Consider the following 25,553-nt stretch of genomic DNA (forward strand, 5'->3'; position numbering starts at 1 on the left):
GTGCGGGTTAGCAAGGGGCAGAGTTGGGACAGGGAATGCCCATTGAGAGGATGGCAAGGTTGCAATGAGGTGTCGCGGTGTCCCTGTTGCCGTACAACTCCATAGCAGCATAGGTGACAGGAGGCGCAGGGCTGGTTCTCTGAGTAGTGGACAGCGAGAAGCACTGCTGGCATGGAGCAGCCAAGTCCCTGGGTGGGTCTGCGCCACTGCCTCTGTGGTTGCAGTTTGGAAATCAGCACAAAACCGTGCCTATGGTGGCATCCGGAGTTGGATATAATGCCTCGGCGGCCAAACCTAAGGTCTTGGCGGCAAACTTTTGTACAAACCAAACATTCAGATTGGAGTTTGGCAAGGCAAACCACAGGTTGCTTTTGCCGCAAAACCACAGTTTCGTGTGTTTGGACGTACTGGGTGCTTTCCAGATTGCACACTGCAACAGTGTCACTACATGTCCATTAAGTGTGCTTCCGTATTGCCTGTTTATCGGCATCGCAGTCCCTGCACTGTCAGCAAAGTGCCGTTCACATCTCCGGTGCCTTCCTTCGGGCTTTATTGTTGTGTTACAGTCCTACAATGCTGAGGGGGGGGGAGCTGTATTTTCCTGTTGTAGGATGGTTCCCGCAAGCTAGAAAAGACTGCTCCCCCTGTTGGTGGCTTTGTGCAACATCCTTTATTTTCAGTTCCAATATGAGTCTGCCAAGCTGAAGTAAACTACGGCTGTATTACCATGTAATCTGGAAAGCGCCCTGGTTTGGCGTTACATATGACCCAGACCCCTGTCTGTACCATTGTTTGTTAATCATAGTTAGTGCCAAACCATGGTTCGTAATCATGGTTAGAAGCTGGTTGCCCCTCTTGAGCAGCAACATGTGCACCACTGTGGTGTCACCCCTGGTAACTTGCATAGTTCAAATATTTATAAGAGATGCTTTATAGTGGTGGCAAGGCCCATGTGCTTTTTGGGGGGTGGGGGTGGGGGGTGGTATGTGTTACTATTTAAAGCCTGCCCTGCAATACATATATTTCCAGGGGGGCTTGCAAAATTTACAATAAAACCAAAATGTAAAGCAATCATAACAACAAAATAGGAGCTACAGCTTGCTACAGGGCCTGGGAAAACAGAAAGGTCTTCACCTGGCACTGAAAGGCAGAACAGTAGCGTTAAATGATCCTCTCTGCAAAGCACATTTCTATTCTCCTTAGTCTCCACTATCTTCACCTGAGACACCTTGGCTTCTGTTGATGACTTTAGTGCACAGTTAGGTATTCCTTCGGTTACCAAGCCTTGTAGGGCTTTAAACAAACACTGGCACTTTGAATTTTGCTCCAAAACAGTCTGGAGGCAGTAAAACCCTTGAACCAGTGAGATATATGATCCCATAACAAACAAATATGGTGGACATTTTTCAGAGGAAGATAGTTTTTTGAGTTGGAACGGTGCAGGAGTGGTTTGGTTTCCATAACAGGTGTAATACAGTACTGTTATTGAACTGAAAGAACTTTAGATTTTTCAGTAATATGTTCCTGTTCATCCTTCCGTCATACTGCTTTGCTGTCGGCCCTCCCCCAGTTTACCTTTCGGGGCAGTGGGGCAGAAAATTTAGTTTGTTGTGTGTGAACAAATTAATGTCATATGTCAGTGCTGACATTCCAAACTTTTAAGATGTAACATTTCCTCCCCTGCTATGCTTTTCCTCAAATTAAAGAAATGTAATTGTAAAATAACACTTCCAGCTCCCCTACCCTACCCCAAAACAAGTTACATGGACAGACAATACTTTCATTCCTTTTCAGTGCTTTAGGAACCTGGGGTTTCATAGAATTTTTAAAACGTAGTAGCTAACATACTGTGCAGTGCTGTGTCAGCCGTGTAATGCAGCAGCCACACAGTTGCTCAAGACTGAAGAATTGTTCCTATGCAGTTGCACAATAGAGGGCCGTTATTTCCCAAGGCCCACTGCAAACTGAGTGAGCACAATTTTTCTGTCTGGATGTACAGGTGAAACTCGGAAAATTAGAATATCATGCAAAAGTCCATTAATTTCAGTAATGCAAATTAAAAGGTGAAACTGATATATGAGACAGACGCATTACATGCAAAGCGAGATAAGTCAAGCCTTAATTTGTTATAATTGTGATGATCATGGCGTACAGCTCATGAAAATCCCAAATCCACAATCCCAGAAAATTAGAATATTACATGGAACCAAGAAGACAAGGATTGTAGAACAGAACAATATCGGACCTCTGAAAAGTATAGTGTACTGTGCTGGATTGGCCAGCAAACTCGCCTGACCTGACCCCATAGAGAATCTATAGGGCATTGCCAAGAGAAGGATGAGAGACATGAGACCAAACAATGCAGAAGAGCTGAAGGCCGCTAATGAAGCATCCTGGTCTTCCATAACACCTCATCAGTGCCACAGGCTGATAGCATCCATGCCACGCCGCATTGAGGCAGTAATTGCTGCAAAAGGGGCCCAAACCAAGTACTGAATACATATGCATGCTTATACTTTTCAGAGGTCCGATATTGTTCTATTCTACAATCCTTGTCTTCTTGGTTCCATGTAATATTCTAATTTTCTGGGATTGTGGATTTGGGGTTTTCATGAGCTGTACGCCATGATCATCACAATTATAACAAATTAAGGCTTGACTTATCTCGCTTTGCATGTAATGCGTCTGTCTCATATATCAGTTTCACCTTTTAATATGCATTACTGAAATTAATGGACTTTTGCACGATATTCTAATTTTCCGAGTTTCATCTGTACTCCTCATGGTAGCGGACATACTGTGCAGTGCTCTGTCAGCCATGTAATGGAGCATCTGAGCAGTTTCACAAGTCAGTGGGGCTGTGTGGGAGAATCTCCCATGGGATCAGGCCTTTAACCTAACAGGTCCTTAAGGTTTTCTTCCTTGCAGAGTTTAGGAATAGGTATTTCCAGGGCTATATGGATACTGCAGTTCTAAGGAGCACAGAGAAGGTGCAGTATGTCGTGCCAGGTACAGAAGTCTTCTTCCTGAAAACCTTAGGGCCAACTACATGTTTTATTATTATTATTTATTACATTTATAAACCGCCCCATCCAAAGGCTCTGGGTGGTATACAACAAATTTAAAAAGACATAAAAACACACACCATTTAAAACACAGGGCTAAAAACAATATTAAAACAATTTTAAAAACCATTTAAAGCTAATTAAAATACTTTAAAAACAATTTACAAGCCTTGGAAGGCCAGGCCAAACAAGTAAGTTTTTAGGGCTCTCTTAAAGGCTGACAGCGAGCCTAAACTGCTGATATCTGCAGTTAAAGGCCGACAGCGAGCCTAAATTGTGGATATGTTTGCATGTTCCAATGCAAACATGAGTAACTATGAATCAATGGCCCTTTTTTAACCTTGAAAAGTGGGCTTTGGGTAAGGCGTGACTTCAGACCTCAAATCTTGCAGGAGGGAAAGCTGCTTGGGATGATTTGGAGTTGAAAAATAGTCAGTGGGATGGGGGGAAGGTTAATTGCCCTCCCCCTTCCAATACGCTGCTTTCAAGCAGCTGAAAAGTGGGCTTTGGTCTACATCTATATGGGTTTGCCTGTAACGTATAGTATGGCCCTCACACTTTCATTTTTTAAAAGCATGTTTCTAGCACATACGGCTTTTAGAGATGCTTGGGAAATGTGGGTCATGCCTGTTAAAATCTCAGAAACCAAGAGGGCTGGACAAATAAGAGTTCATGGATTGGTACGGAGATTGTGCTATAGTGTTGTGCATTTCTCCTTGTCCTTTGCACTGAAATAAGCAGAGCAAAATTATGCAAAATTTTAAAAAGCAGCTGAATACCTTGCACAATATATGAGTAATCATGCCATCTGGCTTAATTCATGTAATTTATGCAGATTGCAGGGTTTGGTGTCCACCTATTCTTTGGCATCACTAGCTGTATTATTCCCAAATTCCAGGTAGTTCTGAGCATTGCTAAATTAAAATTTTAGTTGAACAGGATGCTTACAGCTGGACACACTACCAGTTTTTTATTTACTTGTTCATGGTGGCATACATATGGGTTATGCCAAATCCTCACAGCAACCCAATGTGGTTAGTAAACCTGAGAATGACTGGCCTGGAGGGGAGGGTCACCCAGTGGGCTTCATCGCTGAGCAAGAAGTCTAGTGTACACAGGACAGGTAGACCCAGATAATAGTAGCTGAGTAGCCCCTTTTAGCTTGAAAAACTGCTTGGTGGGAGGGGACCTCGCTCTACATTTTAGACACTGTATTTCACGTTAGGGCACTTGAGAGCATTGCGATATTTTGTCTTATTTATACAGATGGTAAAAACAAAGCCATATTAGTAAATGGGAAGTTCACGTGTGGAATGCAGAAAACTAGATCCTGAACAGCTATAAATATCATCTCCATAAAAATGAAAAGAAATCTGTGGGAACAGAACATAAAAGTGCAGGTTTCTGAAAGTTGGATATGGACATCAGAGAGAAAAATGTACATTAAGCGCACACACTGCTTCTGTGCATATTAGTAAAAAGGACAAACTAGATTTCAGTTCTATTCCTTTTTACTTTTCTTCTTCTTATTTAAACCCATTGCTTATTCTGAGGGCAGATTTACTTTCTGGTTAAACAAGGAGGAAGAAAATAAGAGGTGAATGAAAGAGGCATGGGCAATTGATCCAATCAGCTGAAGTGGTTGAAACAAATTGGATTGGTTCCCAAAGCTGTCTGTACCCATTAGGAGTGTTAGAGGCCATCTAGGAAGCTGAGCAAGAGAAGAATGTGAAGGCATTTCTGACTGTGAGGTATCTTCTTTTAAACCTTTGTAGGCCAGCACACTGGGGCCATCAAGATTTAGATGTTGTTAAAAACATGTCTTGCACAATATTCATTTTAAGATTTGATAGTTGTCCATTTCAGTAAATGATATGAAAAGGAGACATTTGTAGTGTGAACGGGCATTTTGGTTAATGTCTTAATTACTTGAATACCTGAATTTTTACCTTGATTCTCTTCAGATATAAAAGTTGGGGTGTCTAGCATGTAGAAGCACAGTGGATGCACCCCGAGAATCATGGGTTTCCCTCTACATTTCCCATTTGGGTATATGGAAACTCTTCCTCCTAGCCATTAACTCTGAGCTATGATTCCCATTACCAGTACTAGTAGGCTTTTGCTCTTCACACACACCCAAATTGAGCTGAACTGCATGCATCATTTGTTGCAGCCAGATGCTGCCACATTACTTAGGACAACGTTGTGTGCACATGCACACTGCTACTGCTTTATTTTGTTCTTGTCTGGCCAATTTTAAGCCATGGGCAACAATTAGGGATGTGCGTGGAACCAGTTCGGCATTCCTTTTCTGGAGTGCCGAAACAGTTCCATCGACCAGCGTTCAAACCTGTTCGGGGGGGGGGGGGGGTACTTTAAAGGGCAGGGAAAGTGCTGTCTACCGGCCAGCCCCCGCCCTGCTGCTTTCCCTATGCCGATGCTCTCCCAAAAAGCGTGGGCATGGGGCTGTAGCATCCCTCCTTGCAGCCTTGTTCAGCATCACCATGCAGGAGAGGAGAGCTGGTCTCGTGGTAGCAAGCATGACTTGTCCCCATAGCTAAGCAGGGTCTGCCCTGGTTGCATATGAATGGGAGACTTGATGTGTGAGCACTGTAAGATATTCCCCTTAAGGGATAGAGCTGCTCTGGGAAGAGCATCTAGGTTCCAAGTTCCTTCCCTGGCTTCTCCAAGATAGGACTGAGAGAGATTCCTGCCTGCAACCTTGGAGAAGCCGCTGCCAGTCTGTGAAGACAATACTGAGCTAGGTAGACCAATGGTCTGACTCAGTATATGGCAGTTTCCTATGCTCCTTCTCAAATGGCTGGTGCCCATGCACACACACATCGGCCATTTGCATGGCCATGCTGAATGGGGCTGCAAGGAGGAATGCTGCAGCCCCACGCTTTTTGGGAGAGCACCAGCAGGGGAAAAGCGGCAGGGCGGGGGCTGGCAGGTAGGCAGCGTCTTCCCTGCCCCTTAAAGTAACCTTCCCCCCTCCCTCCTGGGAGTGCACCGAACTGGTCCTGTGTACACCCCTAGCAACTACTGCAGAATCCAACACCATCCAATATTATCATTTAGTTGCACTAAGTCACTTAATTGTGCTATTGTGCAAAAGTTCTGTGCGAAACATATGAGGCATGCCACAGGTTGTGTACCTTGTTGCACAAGTGCAAACATGTTTGTGCTTGAGCAACACTAGTCTGTTTGCACAACAGCCTTGCACTAGTACAATATTGTGTTAGTGTTCGGATGCTGACCGTAGCAGACTACTATATTGTAATAGGGCTACCCACATTGTGGATTGTCTCAATTGTGTAGAGAGTGTTCTTCTCCAGCACAGTCCACTTCTGGATGTGGACTAAGAACCCTCCATGCAGTAGGAGTGATGCACAGCGTAAGCCACTTTCAAATGTTATTGCCGCCATAAAAAGCTGTCCTTATGTAACTTTAAAACCAGCATGCTGAGTAGGAAAGATGGTGTCTTGAATGGTGGATGGTTTGCCTTGCCATACAGCAGCAATGTGGGTCTTGTGAGCCTAATCAAATTGAAGGCTTGGAATACCAAGCAATTTTGTCCTCTTCTTTGCTAAAATAAGGGGGAAATGACTAAATTCTCAGCTAAAATTAAAATTAACTCTTGATCATCTTGGCCATGGTTCTCTGGAGAGAGAACCATATGGTTGCAAGTAGCACACACATTAAACATGATTTGAAATCTCTATAACATCTTGTATTCACATTGGTATGAGATGAATGTTTGAGGTTTGATGAAGCTGGAGGATTTAGACTCCCCAAAAGGATTTTTGATGGTGATTGCTTATTGAGATTAGGGGGACATTTCATGAGTCCATCAGTGGGATATTTGCATACTAATTCTGAGTAACTTGTCTCATTATAACATGGCTGATTTATCTCCTGGACAGTTATGGCTGTTCTACAAATGAGGTTATAAATTAAACAGTGAAATAATACAAACAAATTCCTCTTGCTGTCTTATGTTCTTGTTGGTAAGCAATTAATATCATTAATATACTTAATTCTCGTAGACGTGCCGGTGGGGATGTGTGGCAGAACTCTCGCAAGAGTGGTGGCACCCTTGCGAGAGTTCCTGACTGAGGGCGGGAAGGAGTTTGGCCGCGCGGGGAAGGAGCGGGCGAGACAGGAGGCGGTTGGCCCGAAGCGGTGGCAGGCCGGCTGGAAGTGTCTGGCAGGCGGACGGGTGGGAAGGGAGAAAGAACTGGGTGTGGGTGGGAACGAACTGGGGCAGGAGGAGAGTGAAATGGGGCTGAAGGGGGAGGAAGAGTCAGGGAGAACTAGGGGCGCAGATGCTCTGAATGTACTACTAAAGCAGAGAAGCTGCCTGAGAATGCACTACCTGCCATTGTACACATCTACTGGTTATTGGTGGCATTTCTACAGAATTGGTCAGCTTGCATGGCTTCCCTGTTACAGGAATGCTTGTTCGAGGATCTGAACTTAGATAGCTCTTCAGTTGTGATGCAAGCTCTCCCATCGGCAGCCCTGTGCCCTTTAAGGTTGTTAGTAGATATGGACTAGCAAGCTTTGGAAGGGGGCTGCCTGTCTGCTCCCATGCCTGACTGTGTGATTCACAAGTTACAGCCAAAGGTTCCCAAGTAGGAGATACTCCTGTGCAGGAGATGATGATAGCATAAAGCGCAACTAACTGTGCTGTGTGTGTGTGTTTGAGAGAGAGAGAGAGAGAGAGATTTGACTATGTAACTTGTGGAAAGAAGCAAGTGGTCCCCATTTCAAATGCTCCTAGTGTATACTGACTATATGAAATGTTATGGGGTTGCTGGTAGGAAAGTCCATATCACTGCTACAGAGCTACTCTTGTACCTAAACCTGTTTTGTGACCTGTCTTGCTGCTATTGTCTGCTCCTAGCAATGGAATCTGGAAGCAACTTTGAATGTCACAAGGATATCAGGTTCTTTTTGGTTGAAAGCAAGCCTGCCCACCAATTCTCTAGCAGTACGTTCCCTCTATAGGCACAGGCACCCTGCTCTAGTATGGCTCATTCATTCAGTTCTCACTTCAGATACATTTTAAATTCATAATACTATTGATTGTTTTAGTTTGATGTCGGGAAAGCTTATGTTTCTTTTTTAGACTGTGAGCCATTTGGGGACAGGCAGCTAATTAATTAATTAACTAATTAATTAGTTAGTTTCTGTATGTAGATCGCTTTGGGAACTTTGGTTGAAACGGGTATATAAAATACTCCTCGTATTCGTATTAAGCTAGTTGTGCATTTATGAGATTTTGTCTGGTTGTTTGGTATTGATGGCAACTTTATTTGTGTGTTTTTAATATGTGGTTCTGTATAAGAGCTCTCTATGGGCTGGGAAGCAGAACAAAAGTTTTGAGAAGAGTAAACAGAAATTTGGTTAAAATGGTACTTTGCGGATTTGTTCATACCTACCATAGTACTGGTATCCGGATGACAATTCACAGTGGAGGGCTTTGTGAAAGGAAGAACAAGAACTAAAATATTCCACTTGACATATATATTCTACTGTCTTGTTCTTAGAGCCCGTGGAGGTGTGCCACCCCCACCTGCAGGCATTCCAAGAGGAGCACCAGCGCCCAGAGGAGTACCCACAGGTAGAGGTCCCGTCACTCGTGGCCGTGGCCTTCTGACTCCCAGGGCAAGAGGAGTTCCTCCATCTGCAGGATACCGACCTCTTCCACCACCTCCAGCACAGGATACTTATGGAGAATATGTAAGTACGCCCACCTAAAACCCTGGGAGATCTAGAACTCAGTAGGCCATTCCTTATTCAAAAACTCAGTAAAGTGTGTATTCAGCTTCTGAAAATTGGATGGCTTCCCAACATCTTTTAGTGGTAGGTTCTGTGTGGACTTCCATGTTTACCTCTGACTGCCAAGTGTACCCAAAGTGTGTGTGTGTTCTCTCATTCTAGTAGAACTTGAAACAGTGGCCCATGTGTTCTTCAGTGATACTAGGGCAGAAGAAGGTCTGCACCCTGACAGAGGGGCTCTAGTGTAGCTGTAGGGAAGCACCACTGAGCATGTGGGGATGAAGAAGCAATTTTCACTTCCTTCCCCACGCTTCAAAAGCTCTTTTTGCTTCCAGAAATATCTCCCTGGGGTTTGCGCAGTGCTCAAGGACATATCTGTGGAAACAAAAAGGGCTTTTGGAGTGAGAGGAGAGAAGCGAAAATCACTCCCACTCTCTGCACATTTGGCTGAGAAACCTTCTCCTGAGCTACGCTCCAGCCTTTCTGTGAGGCCCAGACCTTCTTCTGCCCTCATATTGCTGCAAGCCATGTGGACCAGTGTTCCATGCAAATAGTATAGGCATGTTTTTCTTATTTACCATCCCAATAATTGTGTCCACATCCTCTGCACATTCCTTGTGTAAGATCCAATTGGGATCATTTTTATATTGAATAAGTGCATAGATAGGTTAGCCATATTGTATTAGATAAATGCTTGACATGAGTCTGTTCGCTTGATACAGTTTAGGCTTTGATCTTAGCATGAACCCATGAGCAATGCTGTCATATAGGTAAAGTCCCAGATCATCCGCATTGTGCTCAAAATTAAATATCCACGGTTCCATATACATACTCCCACCTCGGTGGAGTCCCGTTCTCCCACATCACATTCGAATTACCTCCAGAGCTTACACAGAGTGCAAAGTGAGTAATTTCCCGCTCACTGTTCAAGAAAGCTCCCACCTTCTCTCTCGTCTAATCTTAGAGACCCAGGCTGTCATCTCAGGCAAACTTCCTCATTTTTCACTGAAAAGCATAGTCTAAAAAGTAAGAGTATGCTAACCACAAACTTCACGCTTGGAAAGTTTGGTGCTGCCCAGAGTCTGTACCTTTCGGTTCCCTTACGCACAGGCCACCTTTGACCAATAGTATTAAATGTCAAGGGGGACAGGTTAGCCGAGGGTCATGGATGGTCAAGACCCCCTTCTTTGTCCAATCACTATTGATGCGTAGGTGGGAAAGGTGAGGCTGCTTAAAACCCTAATTTGAGGATAGAAGGGGCCTGCTCTCTCCCTCAGGGAGGGTGGCTCAGGCACAGCACACAGGAGGAGGAAAGGAGGAAGTTGATCCGATCAATCAATTTGACGGCACCTAGCATCTAGCAAAAAGAGGAACAAGTCGAGGCTCCCGTGGGGTATAGTATATTGTGACCGCAAGGGTCTGGCTGTCCTGTCAGTGTCTCAAGGCTGTTAGTTTTGTGACTGCTTTGTGTGAGAGAAGTAATTTTGCTGCATGCTGTATGCTGTGATTCATCTGAACATTGGTAAGAATATAAATCTGTTTTGATTAAATATAACCCCCATTCTCCTCGTGTCTTCTTGAGTCTTGGGGTTCTTGGCAGCCAGGACCTTCAGAAAGGACCCACAGTCTATTAATGTGGAGATTTTTGGAGTCTTCAATTATTCCTGGATGCAGGGATTTTGGAGAGTCAAAAATCTCTTACCGCCTTGGGGTTATCTTTTTAATGAAAGGCGGTATATATTTGGAAAAGTCCCCATTGATTTCAGTACAGTTGGTTTCTGTTTAAGAACCTAGCTAGATGCAACATCGAAAACTCATGATCAGGATCTCCCACGTTTTTTACTTTGAACTCTGAGTACACATATCTCTTCCTGGTGCCTTTCATTGCAGAGGCAGTTCAGCCCCCACTGAAAAGTTCTAACATCTTTGGAATATAGTTTTGGCCAGGGCTCCTCAAAGGCCATTGTAGGAATTGTAATCCAGCAACATATAGTGACCCACATTGGAAAACCCCTGACTTGAGGCTGTGCTTTTCAGTTTTTATTCCCATCCCATATCTCTGATCTGCCTAATATATTGTGTCAAGGTGATCAATGATTATATTTGGATGTTTATTAATGATTTTCAAACCAACAGTTTCACATTAACTCCATTTCTACAAAGTACTCCCATGGCATACTCTGCCTTATTTATAGCAACATCTGTTGTAAAACAGATCTGTTGGGGTTTAAATATTAAAATGGTTTTTTAAAACCATTTACATATACCTTATTACTATTGACCATGTGAAGACTTTCTTAGAAGATAAAGGAAATGCTTAAAAAGCCAGATAGCCTTTTAAAAAAAGGCACTCCTAACCAAATTTTTATTTCAAAATAAAGTATTTGTGGTATGCACACTCCCAACATTATTTAAAAATAAATGTTTATTTATTTATTCATTCATTCATTCATTTTCAAACAGTGTTCCCTCTAACAGGTATTCCCTTTGGCCATTGCAGCTATGGATTATGGGAGTTGTAGTCAATAGCATCTGGGAATCACTCTTATAGGGAACACTGCTGTCAAATATAGTTAAGAACATGCTTTAGATTTGCTCACGCAAACCTTTGACCAGAACTTGAATCCTGAGAGTTAGGCATAGACACTTGGTCTCAGAATTCATTTGTAGAGATTTCCTATATCACCTTGTAGAAGTAACTGAACTAGAAATAGAGAGAAGCAAAACCATCAAGGTCTTCCTTGGAAGACTTGGCAGAACTGAGAGAAATCAGAAGTAGAATTGCTCAAACTAGAACTGAATTATTTACCAGTTTGAATTTGCAACTGTGACTTCCAAGTTACAGTAGGATTAAATATTCTGTTTTGGAATGGGTCACAGAATCTGTAGAAATAACAAAGAATATGTTGGGTTCACATAAAGTGCACTTTCTTCACAGCCACATTGTCTTAAAGGCCAAAGATTAGTTTGCAGAATTTTTCCCCAGTCTCTGAAATTAGCAAAAGAAATTTAATTAGGTCCTTCTGTGCTTTATTGATGCTCCTTTTGTGCTGCCATTCACATGAGTTGCATTGATGTGAGACTTCCCAGTACAAGAACTAGTTGCATAATTTCTGACAATAAACTAATCTTTTGCAACTCCAATTGGGTTGGCTTTTTATATAATGGGAAACTTAACTAAAAGAGAGGCTATGCTAGTTCAAAAGTCTAGGGATTTATTCTTCCTTTGAAAAAAACAAAATATGACTTTCTCAAAGCTTTCCAAATACTTCTTGTTTTCAATAGGAATGTAAAAGGTATCTTAAGAACCTGGTTCTGCATGTGTTTAGTTGGGAAGCAGGACTCACTGAGTTAAAAGGGGGCTACTCCCAGTAAATGTGAGTAGGATTGTAGCCTTTCTTTAAGCGGCAATCCACGTTGAGCTTGTCATAGGAACATAGGAAGCTGCTATATACTGAGTCAGGCCATTGGTCTATCTAGCTCAGTATTGTCTTCACAGACTGGCAGTGGCTTCTCCAAGGTTGAAGGCAGGAATCTCTCTCAGCCCTGTCCTGGAGAAACCAGGGAGGGAGCTTGAAACCTTCTGCTCTTCCCAGAGCGGCTCCATCCCCTGAGGGGAACATCTTACAGTGCTCACACTTCTAGTCTCCCATTCATATGCAACCAGGGCAGACCCTGCTTAGCTAAGGGGACAAGTCATGCTTGCTACCATAAGAGTAGGAGGAGAGCTGTTGGCCAACGGTAGCCATGTTGGCCAATGTTGAGCATATCTTTTAATCTGGTCAGTGCTTGTGTTTGGGCCAAGGCTACTTATGACGGTTCCCCCTGTGGCTTCATACCAGTGGGGGGATTATCTTCAGCCATTTTTCAAGTTCCAGTCATGACACTCATGCTTGTCCCAACCACTGAACTCCCACAAGGGCCCCAGATCTCTTGGGAACATAGCAAAACCCATTCACCCTGGCAACCCTACGGGCACGTTCCACTGAAACCCAACAGACACGCTGGGATGTTCTCCGGTTGCCCTGGCAGCAGCTCTCCTCTATGCCATTCTGCAGCAGCTCATCCTGACTCCTCCCTCCTATTTCAGCCACCTTAAGCAAGGTGTTCTCATTCACACAGAGACGGAGTAGAAGCTCTTCTCTGCCCTCATCCTTTACTTCAGAGGCAATCAGTAGGGAAACTCTTCACTACTTGGGAGTCCCTCCCAAGCTCAGCATGATATCCAAGACGAGAGCCTGCCCCTCTTATGAGTTAGTTACTTACTCCTGTTATTTATATGCTGCTTTTCAATGAAAAGGTTCTCAAAGCAGAATAATAATATAATAATTAACAACTTTATATGTTAGCTGCTCCATAGCAAATTATTCTCTGGGCGGCTGACAACACAGCATTAAAACATCAAGTAAAAACACATAACACTGAAATTGCAACACAAGAGAGAGAAAATTACAAAACACAATACAAAACCATTTAAAAACTTGTTTTAGTCAGTTTTAAAAATAAAATTTATAAATCAAAATTTAAAAGGCCCGAGTAAACAAAAAGGTATTTACCTGACATCTAAAAGAACCAAGTGGTGAAGCCAGGCAAACCTCACTGAGGAGGCTATTCCATAAACAGGGTGCAGCCACCAAAAAGACCCCCTCCCTGGTAGCCACCCGCCTCACCTCGTTTGGCAGGGGCACTCGGAGCAGGGCCTCCGAAGAAGATCTTAAGATCCAAATCAGGATATATGGGGCAAGATGCTCTCTCGGGCTTCCTGGTCCCAAGCCATTTAGGGCTTTAAAGATCAGAACCAGCACTTTAAATTGGGCCTGGAAATGGACTGGAAGCCAGTGTAGCTGATGAGGCACTGGCATAATATGCTCAAAAAGTCCAGTTCCAGTTCATAATCTTGCAGCCCTATTTTGTGCCAGCTGCAGTTTCTGGACCATTTTCAAAGGCAGCCCCACGTACAATGCATTGCAGTAATCAAGCTAGAGATTACCAGAGCATGAATAACTGTGGCCAAGCGATCTCTGTCCAGGTAAGGTTGCAGTTGGCGTATCAGCCGAAGCTGATCAAAGGCGCTCAACGCCACAGAGACCACTTGAGCCTCTAGTGACAGTGCTGGATTGATGAACAGCCCTGGTCCTTCAGCGGGAGTGCAACCCCATCTAGAACAGGCTGAACATCATTCACCTGGGCAGAGGGAACCATCGACCAACAGTACTTCTGCAATAAGAGAGCTTTTATAAATTACAGCGACTCTCCCCCTGTTCCACCCCCCAGCATAGCTCCAGCCTATGCCGATGCTGCATTAAATATCCAGGTGGACCCAGGTGGGAACAACTAATCTCTGCCAGCTTCTCCACCCAGGTTTCCATAATACAAACCAAGCTGGCCCCTTCCTCCACAATTAAATTGTGGATGATAGAGATTTTATTCTGGACCGATCTATCATTAAACAGCAGAACCAGCAGGCCTAAGGACAAGCTGGTAAAGCAGCCAGGAACCCTCCCATTATGAGAACAGCCAGAAGAATAAGAATTTACATTCTTTTTTTTTTTACACAGAAGTATAACAAAGTGGTTCCCTGCTTCCCAGAAGACTCACAATCTAAAAAGAACTCAGGGTATGAATACAATGATACAATGAATATTGATATATACTGCTCTTCATCCAAAGTTCCCAAAGCGGTTTTCATGGATATAAATAAAATGGCTGCCTGTCCCCAAAGGGCTCACATTCTAAAAAAGAAACATAAGGTAGACAGCAGCAACAGCCACAGGAAGGATGCTGTGCTGGGGATGGATAAGGCCAGTTGCTCTCCCACTGCTAAGTAAAGAGAATCAAACAATATAAAAAGGTGCCTCTTTGCTCAATTGTCAGGGGAGGTAGAATGTTGTGTGCTGGGGTTGAATAGGGCCAGTTGCTTTTCCTGTGCTAACTGTAAGAGAATTGCCACTTTGAAAGGTCCCTCTAGTTAGCAGGGGTGAGTTGGAGGAGGAACAGGGTTGGTGATTCCTAGAGAATCTTCCTAGAGAATCTAGAGTGATTTATAGAGAGAGCCAACCCAAGTGTGTGTGTGTGTGTGTGTGTGTGCGCGCGCGCACGTGTGTGTGACCTAAGTTTATCCTCACAAATTCATACTTGGCAGTTTGGATTAAGTAAGGAAAAAAGAGAAGGAAAAATCTTCAAAAGAGAGAATAAACTCAAGGGAGACCAGTTCAGCTCTCAAAAAATTTGTCAGACGCCTGGTCGGCTGCCCCACTTCACACAGATCTAATCTTGAGCATCTATACAACTGGCAGAAAGCTCCTGCTTGATATCGCTAATAACAAAAGGATTTTGCCCAATTTAATATCAAAAGTCTGCTTAAGTACCTGCTTTAAAAGAAATTACAGCATTTAGTCCTCTATTGACTGAGCTCACTGCTCTTTGAAATTCTTTATAAAATATTGTTTTGCTTCAGTGGTTGCTAATACAGTGTACCCAGGGTTGTTTTCACTCATTAAAGGTAAAGTGTGCCATTGAGTCGGTGTTGACTCCTGGTGACCACAGAGCCCTGTGGTTGTCTTTAGTAGAATACAGGAGGGGTTGACCATTGCAATCTCCTGCGTAGTATGAGATGATGCCTTTCAGCTTCTTCCGATATCACTGTTGCCCGATATAAGTGTTTCCCATAGTGTCTGGGAAACATACCCATAGTTTCCCATAGTCTGGGAAACATATCAATGAGGATTTGAACCGGCAACCTCTGGCTTGCTAATTAAGTCATTTCCCCACTGCACCATTAGGTGGCTATATTTTCACACATTACACAGCAACAAATCTGGGTTTCTCACCATATGTCTACTTAACAAGGAGTTGCAGCCAATTCTAGCTTTCTGGCAGGGTGTATCTGTAATATACACACTTCCAAACATCGCTGTCACATTCGCATTTTCCGGTTTCAAGTGTATACCTGGAAAAATGTAATGTTTGAAAAGGTCCTCATCATGAGGATTTTCTGGAAGGTTTTCTAATGAATCTGGAAACTTAAAATACTGCACTACTCCAGGGTTTCTTAAACTTTTTTAGGGGAGAGGGCAGAGTTCCTAGTTGAGGTGTTGAGGTTATAGAGATAATGTGACAGTTACTTTTTTCCCATTTCATTGGTATTGGGTGTACTTTCACAGAGTGACTTCACACGTGATGCTGAACCTGAAGTTTGGTGGAGCTGCTGGATCCCCCGAAATGTGTGCATCCTGCGTCCAGTGTTAGACAGGACATGTCAAACGAACCGGCCAGTCTCAGCATATTATACCATATTTGTGGCACAGAACCTGACATCTGTCCCTTAGATTTGAAGGGTTCCGTTTGGTTCCATACTGCAAATAGAGTAGAATATGCTGAGACTGGCAGGTTTCTATGACACGCCGAATCCTGACATGTCTTGCCAGACACTTTATGCCTGCTTACTGAGCAGAGGCACCTTTTAACCTGATGATTCTCTTTATTTAGCAGGGGGAGAGCAACTGACCCTATCCACCCCTAGCACAGTACCCGTCCAGTGGCTGTTGCTGTGATCTATCTTATGTTTCTTTTTAGATTGTGAGCCCTTTGGGGACAGGGAGCCATCTTATTTATTTATGTATTTATTTATTATTTCTCTATGTAAACTGCTTTGGAAGCTTTTGTTGAAAAGCTGTATATAAATATTTGTTGTTCTTGGAAGTAGGGCACATGCTTCACATGTCACGTTCAAGTGGCCTGTAGACCTTTCTAATGCAATACAACCAAACATTCTCTCTAAAATTTCTCTGAGGCATCAAAACAACGAGATTATAGTGTGCTCATTACATTCTTCTCTCCTCCTTGTACCCCACCCATAATATAAACTGCCTAACATGACCAGACACAACTCTCCAGGACTGCAGGAGGTTTTGCATTTCAAAAACCCATGGTGGGCCTCATTTCTCTTCAAATTCATATCTCTGAGATGTATTTAAAATTCAGAGCATATCAATTTATATGCAGAACTGGCCAAATTAGAATAAATGTGCAGCACTTGAAACCTCAAACACAGAAAACATTAACATGAAGATGTCAAACCTAATTAAGGGCAAGCTTTAAAGCGTTCTTGAGTTCCACTTGATGATTGCTATTTAAAGGGAAACCGTGGGTTGCAGAAGAATTTGAGATGAGTCTCTTACCTTCTGTTTTGGTGCTGTAGTTCAAGTAAAGGATTAAGTCAAATCATTCTCTTATAGAAAGTAGCCCTCTCTGCAGTAACCCTGTTTTTGCAAAGTAAATTTTACTCACATGCACAAGTCCTCTGTAAGAAAACCAAATAGTATTTTAAGAGAGGAAAGCTCCAGTGAATGAGGAGAAACAAGAAATATAGCATTAAGCACATGTAAAATAGCCAGAAGAGAGTGGTGAGAGAGACATAGAGTAGCCTACTGTGTGTGGATTTCTCTCCGAGCGAGAGGCTTTCCCCCAAGGCTTAAGCAGAACAGTCAGCTACATTTGACTGAGATCCGTTGTAGTCTCTTGAATGCATCTGTATTGCAGAAACAGATTCTCATAGAAGGCTAGGGCCCATGCTGAACTGGCGAGAATGGAATACTGGTGCAGTCAGAGAAGAGCTCTCACCCCTGTTGTGTCCCATGCTGGGGTGGACTGCACAGTGACAGAGGATGCCTTGGGGCACCCAAAGTACATTCTAATCTACCAGCTTGAGCGTAGCAGAACATGCCGGCCAAGTTACTGGGGAGATCAAAGTTTACTGTGTCCCATTGCCAACGTTGGCTAGACAGGACATACAGGCTCCGCAGGAGCTTGAAAGGGAGCAGGGGAAATGATCAAGGATGATCTGTACAAAACTCCCAGCAACCCTTTGGAGTAATGCTTGAGGGTTGGATGAAAGGAAGAGATGGACAGTGGGTGGTAGCAACTCTCTTCCTCTGATCTGAGGCCACAGAAGGCAGCTTTGGGAGTGGGCTTGACCTCATGGGGTACTTACCAGATTTGAAAATATGGACACCAGTGGGAGCAGTTTGGTTGTCATGATCCACAGAACTAGTTGTGAGTTCCTCTAGATCCAAACCGTGGTGCTTTGCCAATTTCTGCAGTCAGTGCCTCCAGTGCATTTAGATTTCAGGAAAGGACACTAGGGGAGAATGCTATCTGATCTGAAAAATAAGTGCTTGCAAGTGTTCTGAAGTAGTAATTTGAATTTTAATTCTGCTTTTGCATGGAATTGTTTTTCCAGGAATATGACGATGGATATGGCACTTCATATGATGAACAGAGCTATGATTCCTATGATAACAGCTATAGTACCTCAGCACAAAGGTAAGGAAGAGGGCTTTCATGTATTTACAGTTTATTTGTTATGGTCTGCAGCCTTGTATGGTGCGTGTTAGTAAAAACCCATAGCTTATTTTGAATTTAATATTGAGAACAAGAACAGTTCATTTTCACAAGCTTATTATGAGCTTTCTTTTACAACTCTGCTTGTTGAAAGAATAAAAGAGTGAGAAATGATGATACATTCATGTGTTTTTGAGCGTGGAGAGCCATAGTGAGGGCTCTCTAGTCCATAAATTCAGAAGAATTTCTGATTGTTTTTTATAGCCCAGCAAAGAAGTATGCATTCGTGTTGGTTCCATGGAAGTACATTCCCAGCTACATAACACTGGAAATTAGTGGGCTTCTAAAGAAATTACTGTTGGCAGTTCATTGGAATGTAAATTGAGCCTTCTTTGAGTTGTTCTATCTTTAGCCACTTGGCTCCATTGACTAAAGTGAGAACCATGACGTAAAGTTAACGCTGAAAGTTAATGTTGAGTGGAAATTAGCCACACCAATTTACACATGTTTAATGAGACAAGCCAATGCTAAGCTAGTCCATCTTGTCTCAGTGAATGTAGAGAACAACAATATTGGCATTTGCTTTGAAGGCTATACATTACAGAGCAGCACTCGTTTGTATTGTCCTCTGGTGATTTGGGACAAGCTGTTGGATATTCAGACTGTCAAAAGCTTGGTTTTCAACAAGTTAAGAAAAGCAACAAGGCCAGATGGCTGTATAGGAGATCGGCAGGCAGTTTTTGCACAGTGTGTTGAGCACTTTTCCTCTTCAAAGCTGTCCTATATAGGTAAGAGATACTTTGGGTTCTGCAGATTTTCTGTCAAGCTGGACCTAGAACTGCATACATGTAAATGCCCCCTAAGCACCAGCCTCCACATGTGCGTGTGCATGGGTTAGTGCATCAAAAGTACTGCTAGAGCAGCTTTGATGGCTCAACTCCTGACTTCATATGTTTATGGAGCCTGGCTGCATTACACAATAATTTGCACTGAGCTACTGTCCATTAATCTTACTCAGATTTAGAGTTGCAAAAATCCAGTTCTTTGACTGGCCTGATGCAAGCACAGCAGCAATTTCATCACAAAATCCTTCTGATTATAATGTAATGGTAAGGCAGAATTTTAAGAAGGACTTATTTTTTTTTTAAATCATACTGCAGTTTAGACACATTTTGTAGTGGCAAACTGTGCTGAGAAATGAAATGGGTTTAAAAACATCACATTACACAGAATTAGGCCAGCAGCCTGTGTGCCTTGAGGGCTTCTGATGCCTTCCACACAAGTGTTTGCAGAGATGATAATGGGGGCAAATGCAAACCACCGCTAATAAATCAATTGCCGATGCCTGCTCACTATTTAATGTTCTCTAGAATACATAAGATTTATCACAGAGGAATTGTGGAATAATGGTAGAGTACGGAAACAGAGTCCACCAGGGAGATGTACTACATCATTTGGATTTAGCGCTGCCATCTGCTTAATAGCACTGAGATGACTACCAAGGTACTTATGATCAACCATTCATAGCACTGACAGATGCTGCAGAGAGTTAACATGGCAGAGAATGAGGTTTGTTACTAAAATTTGGATTATGTGACAAGGTTGGGGGAGGAAGTATTTTGTTACTGTCCGGTATCAGTCCGAGGGTTCCTTGCCTCTTTCATCTGAGCATTGCCAACCTTTGGTTTCAATCTGATTGGCTCAAAGAAGTTGTAAAGCAAATTTTAGCATTATGAGTTAGCCATTTCTCATAAACTTAGTCTTGGGAACAATGGCCAGGGTGACTTTGAGGAAGATGTGGGTTGATCTGCATTCACACAAGCTTCTTGGTGTGAATTTAACATGTTAGGTTTATGCTTCCAGATAGTAGCTACAGTATCTATATATATAATTCTCCTGGGTGTGCCTTGGAATGTGCGTCCCAGTGCCCAGCTGATTGGCTGGGAGGCGGACGCGCCTGATTGGCTGAGGTGCACCCAGGAGGATTGTCTGCCGTGGCGGCAGCCCGGCCATGGAGGCCAGAGGCGGTGGGCCCAGACTGGCCACAGAGGCAAGGCCCAGGAGTGGGGAAAGAAGGGGGTTAGAAGTGGCAGTGGAGAGGAGAGGTGCTGGGCCCGGAAGTGGAGACTGGGGCAGAAGCGGGGGGGAGAGGTAACCACCGGCCCCAAAGAGCGCACAAATGCTCTGTGCGGGGTCGGCTAGTTAATTAGTAATGTCCCAGAGTCTCCATCTATGCTGCAGGGCCTGAGGCAATAACTGATCCATTTCCAAATGGGCCAGACCATGAACAGAATCAGGGATCCAATCCCAATCCAAACAGTTGAGAGGCAGGGCTGCTTAAAATGTGATTTCTGGAACATGAATCTGATTTCGGCATTAACAGTATTACTGGTATATCTGAGTGTGAACAGTCTAGCTTCAGTGGCTGTTATTTCTTATACTGTAATAGAGGATTATGGCTTTCTTAGCCATAATCTAAAGGGAGACAACCTTTGACCCTCCAGCTGTTGTTGAACTACAACTCTCATTATCCCCAGCCACAATTATTATGGCTGGGCATGATGGGAGCTGTGGTTCAACAACAGCTGGAGTGCCAAAGGTTGCTCACTCCTGGCTTAGACTAATGGACATGTTTGACTTTGCATGTTTGTGCTTCCCCCCCCTATTTGGTCTCTAATGTATCATTGTCATTTCTTTTCCCTGCTGACTCTTTGGGACTGTAAGGCCCTGGGTGTGATGCCCTTCTCAACTGCAGTTCTCTTTTTGGAAATGAAGAGTAGGGATGTGATTTTTCTTCCTTCATTTCTGATCAGAGAGTCAGAAAAATGTGCATTTGCGGCTTCCCGACAAGTACATGTATAAACAAATGCAGTGATTCTAGAAATGATGTGAAGCTGCAGTGGGCTCATACACTTGAGGACTAAATTAAACACATGAGACCAATAAAAATGACACTAGTCTAAAGCAAAACAAGCATATTGTAGATAAATTATTTCACAATTGAAAGCCACAATACCTGTTTTGTGAGAGGCTGAGAGCATCAAAGCTGTTGCTGTTATTGGTCACAGGCCAAACATGTGTTTCCTTGCTGGACAGGCAACCAGTAACATTCTGTGTGTGTATCTGTGTGTTTGTGTGTGTGTGTGTCTCTATATGTGTGTATTAGCTAGAATACTTGAGTTTGGAGATAGAGAAGGACCTTGATATCCACTGTCGGGTAAAAGACACTCGACCTTGCCATATGTGGCGGGGGGGTGGGGGGGGATCGCATCGACTTCACATATCCACGGGTCGGAGGTGGCCGGAAGTGACTGCAGAGGTCATTACCTGCTGCCATTTTGTTTCTCGGAGCCACGAAATGGCTCCCGTTTAAAAAACAAAAACAAAACATGGTGATTTTTTGGCATTCTGGGGGGCACAGCATGACGTGGTGGAGCAGCAAAGCATAGTAAGGAGCTCCCCCCCTGCATCCTCCCACCAAAAGAAATAAAAAATCAGCATTCTTGTTTTCCTGGCGACCGAGAATCTAACCCCCAGTTCCCCATTGACTCAATGCCTCGATATTTGCAGTTTCCATATAGGTAGTACAACCATGGAATGGAACACCCCTCAAATATCAAGGTCCTCCTGTACTCCTTAGAGGTACATGTTTAGAAGTGGCTGGTGCTGCGATTTTAATGTTGTAGTAAAATTCAATTGCTAATATAGTGCTTCCAGTGCTCAGAGTTGTACCTTAAGACAACTGTGCATCTTTGGGGCATACCTAAATATGTATTGTATGCCAAGCACCTAGACTGCAAACTTGCAGGCAGTTGCAGGTCCTGTTGTAGTTGTTACTATTACTACTACAACGACGAATATTTATCTATTACTTTTCAACCAGAGTTATCCAAGTGGTATGCATAGAATAATAAATAAGATGGTCCCCTGTCCCAAAAGAACTCACAGTCTAAAAATAACCAGAAGGTGGATACCATCACCAACTACTGGAAGGGATATTGTGCTAGTGTTGGATAGGTACACTAGACATCAGAGTTTGCTAGAGATGTTTGGGTTCAAGCCTATTTGGAAATGCTTAGACCTTTGCCCAGAAGGACCTGCTAATCTCAGAAATATGTGGTGATGGAAAGACCCATTCCTTGCACATGTTTGGAGAGATTGCATTCCTTCCACTGCTGAGCCCCAACACAAATTAAGCTCTGACTTAAGATGTGCCCAAGTCCCATTGAATTGTGCATAAAACTGCAGCCCAGTCTTGATGCTGGGTTGACACTATTTAAGATGGGTCATACTGTGATCCATAGAATAGCACTGACAAAGTGAACCATTTATGGCAGGCTTCTTCAGATAGGCCGGTCGATAGGGCTGTGCAAGCAACACCCACACCGAGCCCTGAAGGCATTAGCCATTTTGGATATGCGGCAAGGAGGAAGTGAAGCTGACTTGCCTTTCCTGTTCCATCTGCTTTTCCATTGACGTGCAAGATTGATTATGGACAAAATGGAAGCCAGCAGAGAGCACGAAGCACAAGTTAACTACCTCTCCAAAGTGATCCTTTGTGGCATCATGCTAAGCTGTGCATAGCATAGAACTTGTCTGGAGGGTAGGAAGTGGTGTGGTGAGACTTAGATAACTCACTGAGGCATTCTGTAGGGATTCCAGTCACCACAAAGGCAGGCACGTCACTACCCGTTGCACCAAAGACTTGGAAGTAACCTTTTAGATTGGGACTATGATGAGAAGTAGTACAAAGGATGGATTGGCCGGGCATCAGTCACAGCATGCATCTTGGTGTAGGTGGGGGTTACTATAGCCACTCACAGCTGTTTCTGAAAAGCCCTTCCCCTGTAGCAGAGAGAATATTAAAATGCTATTTTTGTGCTATTCTGAACTCCTAAAACGTGCAGGCCAGTGCTGCATGTGAATGTCCCACATATTTAGACCAGCACACAGGAGAGACATGTACATCCTACTCTCAGCTGTATAGGGAGCTAGAATGCCAAGGCTGAGGGGATGGGATCAGTGGCCCTGATCAGCTGGCACTCACTTAACAGCTAGAATGCTCTTCTTAAACTTCTATTGTATGGAAAGCCCATGTGGAGAAGGGCGTTTCTGATAATATCATCTATCCCCTGCTAACCGGACAAAGAAGCACCTTCCAAAGTGGTCTCCAAATGGGGGAGAGTAATTGCCCTATTCAGCCCAGTGTAACATCTTGGCTGTTGCTGGTGCATTTCCTTCATGTTTTCAACTGTGAGCCCTTTGGGGACAGGGGACCATTCTCTCATGTCTTTTGCTCTGTAAACTGCTTTGAGAACAACTTGTGGAAAGGCAGTATCTAGAAATAATAATTATTCAGCCTTCATACTTGGAGTCACTGAAATGATATACAGGAAATTCCCAACTTACAAATGGGTTGTGTTCCAAATGGTTGTTTGTAAGTTGGATGTTCATAATTTGGAATGCATGTAGTTTCCAAGAGGGACGGCTTGTTTGTAGTCCTTCCAACCTTAGTATTTAGATTTCAACAAAATGTTTGATTCTTGGCTGCAGAAATTCAGAAAAGAAACTGCCACTATGGATACTGAGCTGCATTGAAAGACTCAAGAGCACAACATGAAAAGATCTAGCTCTTAAAATGTCTTTTCTGTTACTCATCTTTACTGCTTTGATGTATAGGTTTTTTATTGAAGTGCATGGTTTTAGTGCTTTTGTGTGCATGGTTTTAGTGCTTTGGGAGATTCACCTGAAAGGCAGTATAATAAATAAATATCTAAAAAATCAAATTATGCTTGAATTATAGAGCTTGTGCTGTGCAAGAGAGACTGTGTTGTGTCCCAGCATGACAGTGCTGAATTACTAAGTCTGTATTTGGCAACATATGAAACTAGGCATGTGTGAATATCTGTCATGGATGGAGTTGCAGTAGTTTATTTGATATGTTATCTGAGTAGAAGTGTAGACGTGACTTTAAAATGTGCTGCTTGACACTAAAGTATTAGTTGCCTTTTACCAGAAAAGTAAGTGATGAAGGCAAGAGCTGGCCTTAATGAGCCATCTGCCTTCTCTGTCCTCTAAAACATCTCTGTTCCCAATAAAGCAGTGCTATATTTAAAGTAAAAAATGCATTTTAACATTATCGACTCCACATGGCAGCTGCTGTCCTATGGAAAGAGCTGAGTATGAAGGGATTTTTCCATTTTAGTCACAGGAAACATGATAGAATTTCTACCGAGCACTTTGCTTTGTGATCGCAGAGAATGCCCAGGGGAAACATCGCAAGCTTTCTCTGGTCCTTGCTAGGAAGGCAAGAAAGAGGTGCTTGAGGTTGAATCGCCTTCTGACACTCCAAGGCTGCTGCTTACAAGTCACATGGTTACTTCACAAAAAGTTGTTTTGCTCACTTGGGAACAAAGGAAGCTGCCTCATACAGAGTCAGACCCCTTGGTCAATCTAGCTCAGTATTGTCTACACTACAAGTCGACACCGACTTGACGGCACACTTTACCTTTAGATACATGGTGAGGGGTTGAGGAGGTGTGGAAACTCAGCCCTCCCTGCCCTAAACAGAGAGATCTCAGGAGGAAGCTCCTGTTCCAGGCTGTGAAGACTGCAACATTTTGTCATAGGACCCAATTGTGAGAATATAATACTGATCTACATTATAGTGTTTTATGTATGGATGTGCATGTGTGCATGTGCATGGCGTGTTTTGGTGCCTCGAATTCGAGATGCCAGAACGCTTCGAGCTGCCCCAGCTAAATTGTTTTGGCGGGTGGTGGGGTGAGCGGGCACTTTAGGGCAGGTCTTACCTGCCCCTCCACCATCCCCCCGCTACTCCAATGCCGGGCTCTCGGTATTAAATGCCACGCAGCTGCAGAGCTCCTCCTAGCAGCCCATGGGCAGCATTGGCACGTAAATTTTCACTCTCTGCCTTCTCTGAAACCTCAGTAATTCAGAATAAAGCAGAGAAACGGAACTGATTTCCTCAAAGTAAACAAACCCTGGTTATATTTTCTCTGCATTACTCAGTGCAGAAATTGTGTTTTGCAAGAAATGTTGACCTTTTAGGTGCCATAGAGTCCCATATCCTGCTCTCAATGCATGTATGCATATGAAGCAATTTAGACAAGTTTTGCTCAGTTGGTCATTTCCGTGTTCTGTTTTAAATTACAGCAGGCATCCTGGACAGAATTTTCAAGTTGACTTCCTCAATCTTGATATTTTATTTGGTTTTGAGCTAAAATAAGCAGGTTTAGCATGGATAATCTGAAGGATTATCCTGTGTAGATTATCAGTATTTTGTAACTCTGTTACAGTAAAATATATCATGGGAGGTAGAATTCTGTTATTTGAAAG

At 43.3% G+C, this 25,553-nt stretch overlaps 1 protein-coding gene across 3 annotated transcripts in view; it reads left to right on the top strand.

Moving 5' to 3' along the window:
- Positions 1-25,553, top strand: part of KHDRBS3 (KH RNA binding domain containing, signal transduction associated 3) — a 145,159-nt gene that overhangs the window by 101,857 nt on the left and 17,749 nt on the right. For all 3 annotated transcript variants that reach the window (XM_053246579.1, XM_053246578.1, XM_053246580.1), the window contains 2 exons: positions 8,621-8,813; positions 18,094-18,176. In XM_053246579.1, the coding sequence (XP_053102554.1) occupies positions 8,621-8,813; positions 18,094-18,176 (276 nt within the window). The remainder of the gene's footprint in view (positions 1-8,620; positions 8,814-18,093; positions 18,177-25,553) is intronic.

Source organism: Hemicordylus capensis, chromosome 4 (assembly GCF_027244095.1).
Source record: "Hemicordylus capensis ecotype Gifberg chromosome 4, rHemCap1.1.pri, whole genome shotgun sequence".
Lineage (NCBI taxonomy): Eukaryota > Metazoa > Chordata > Lepidosauria > Squamata > Cordylidae > Hemicordylus > Hemicordylus capensis.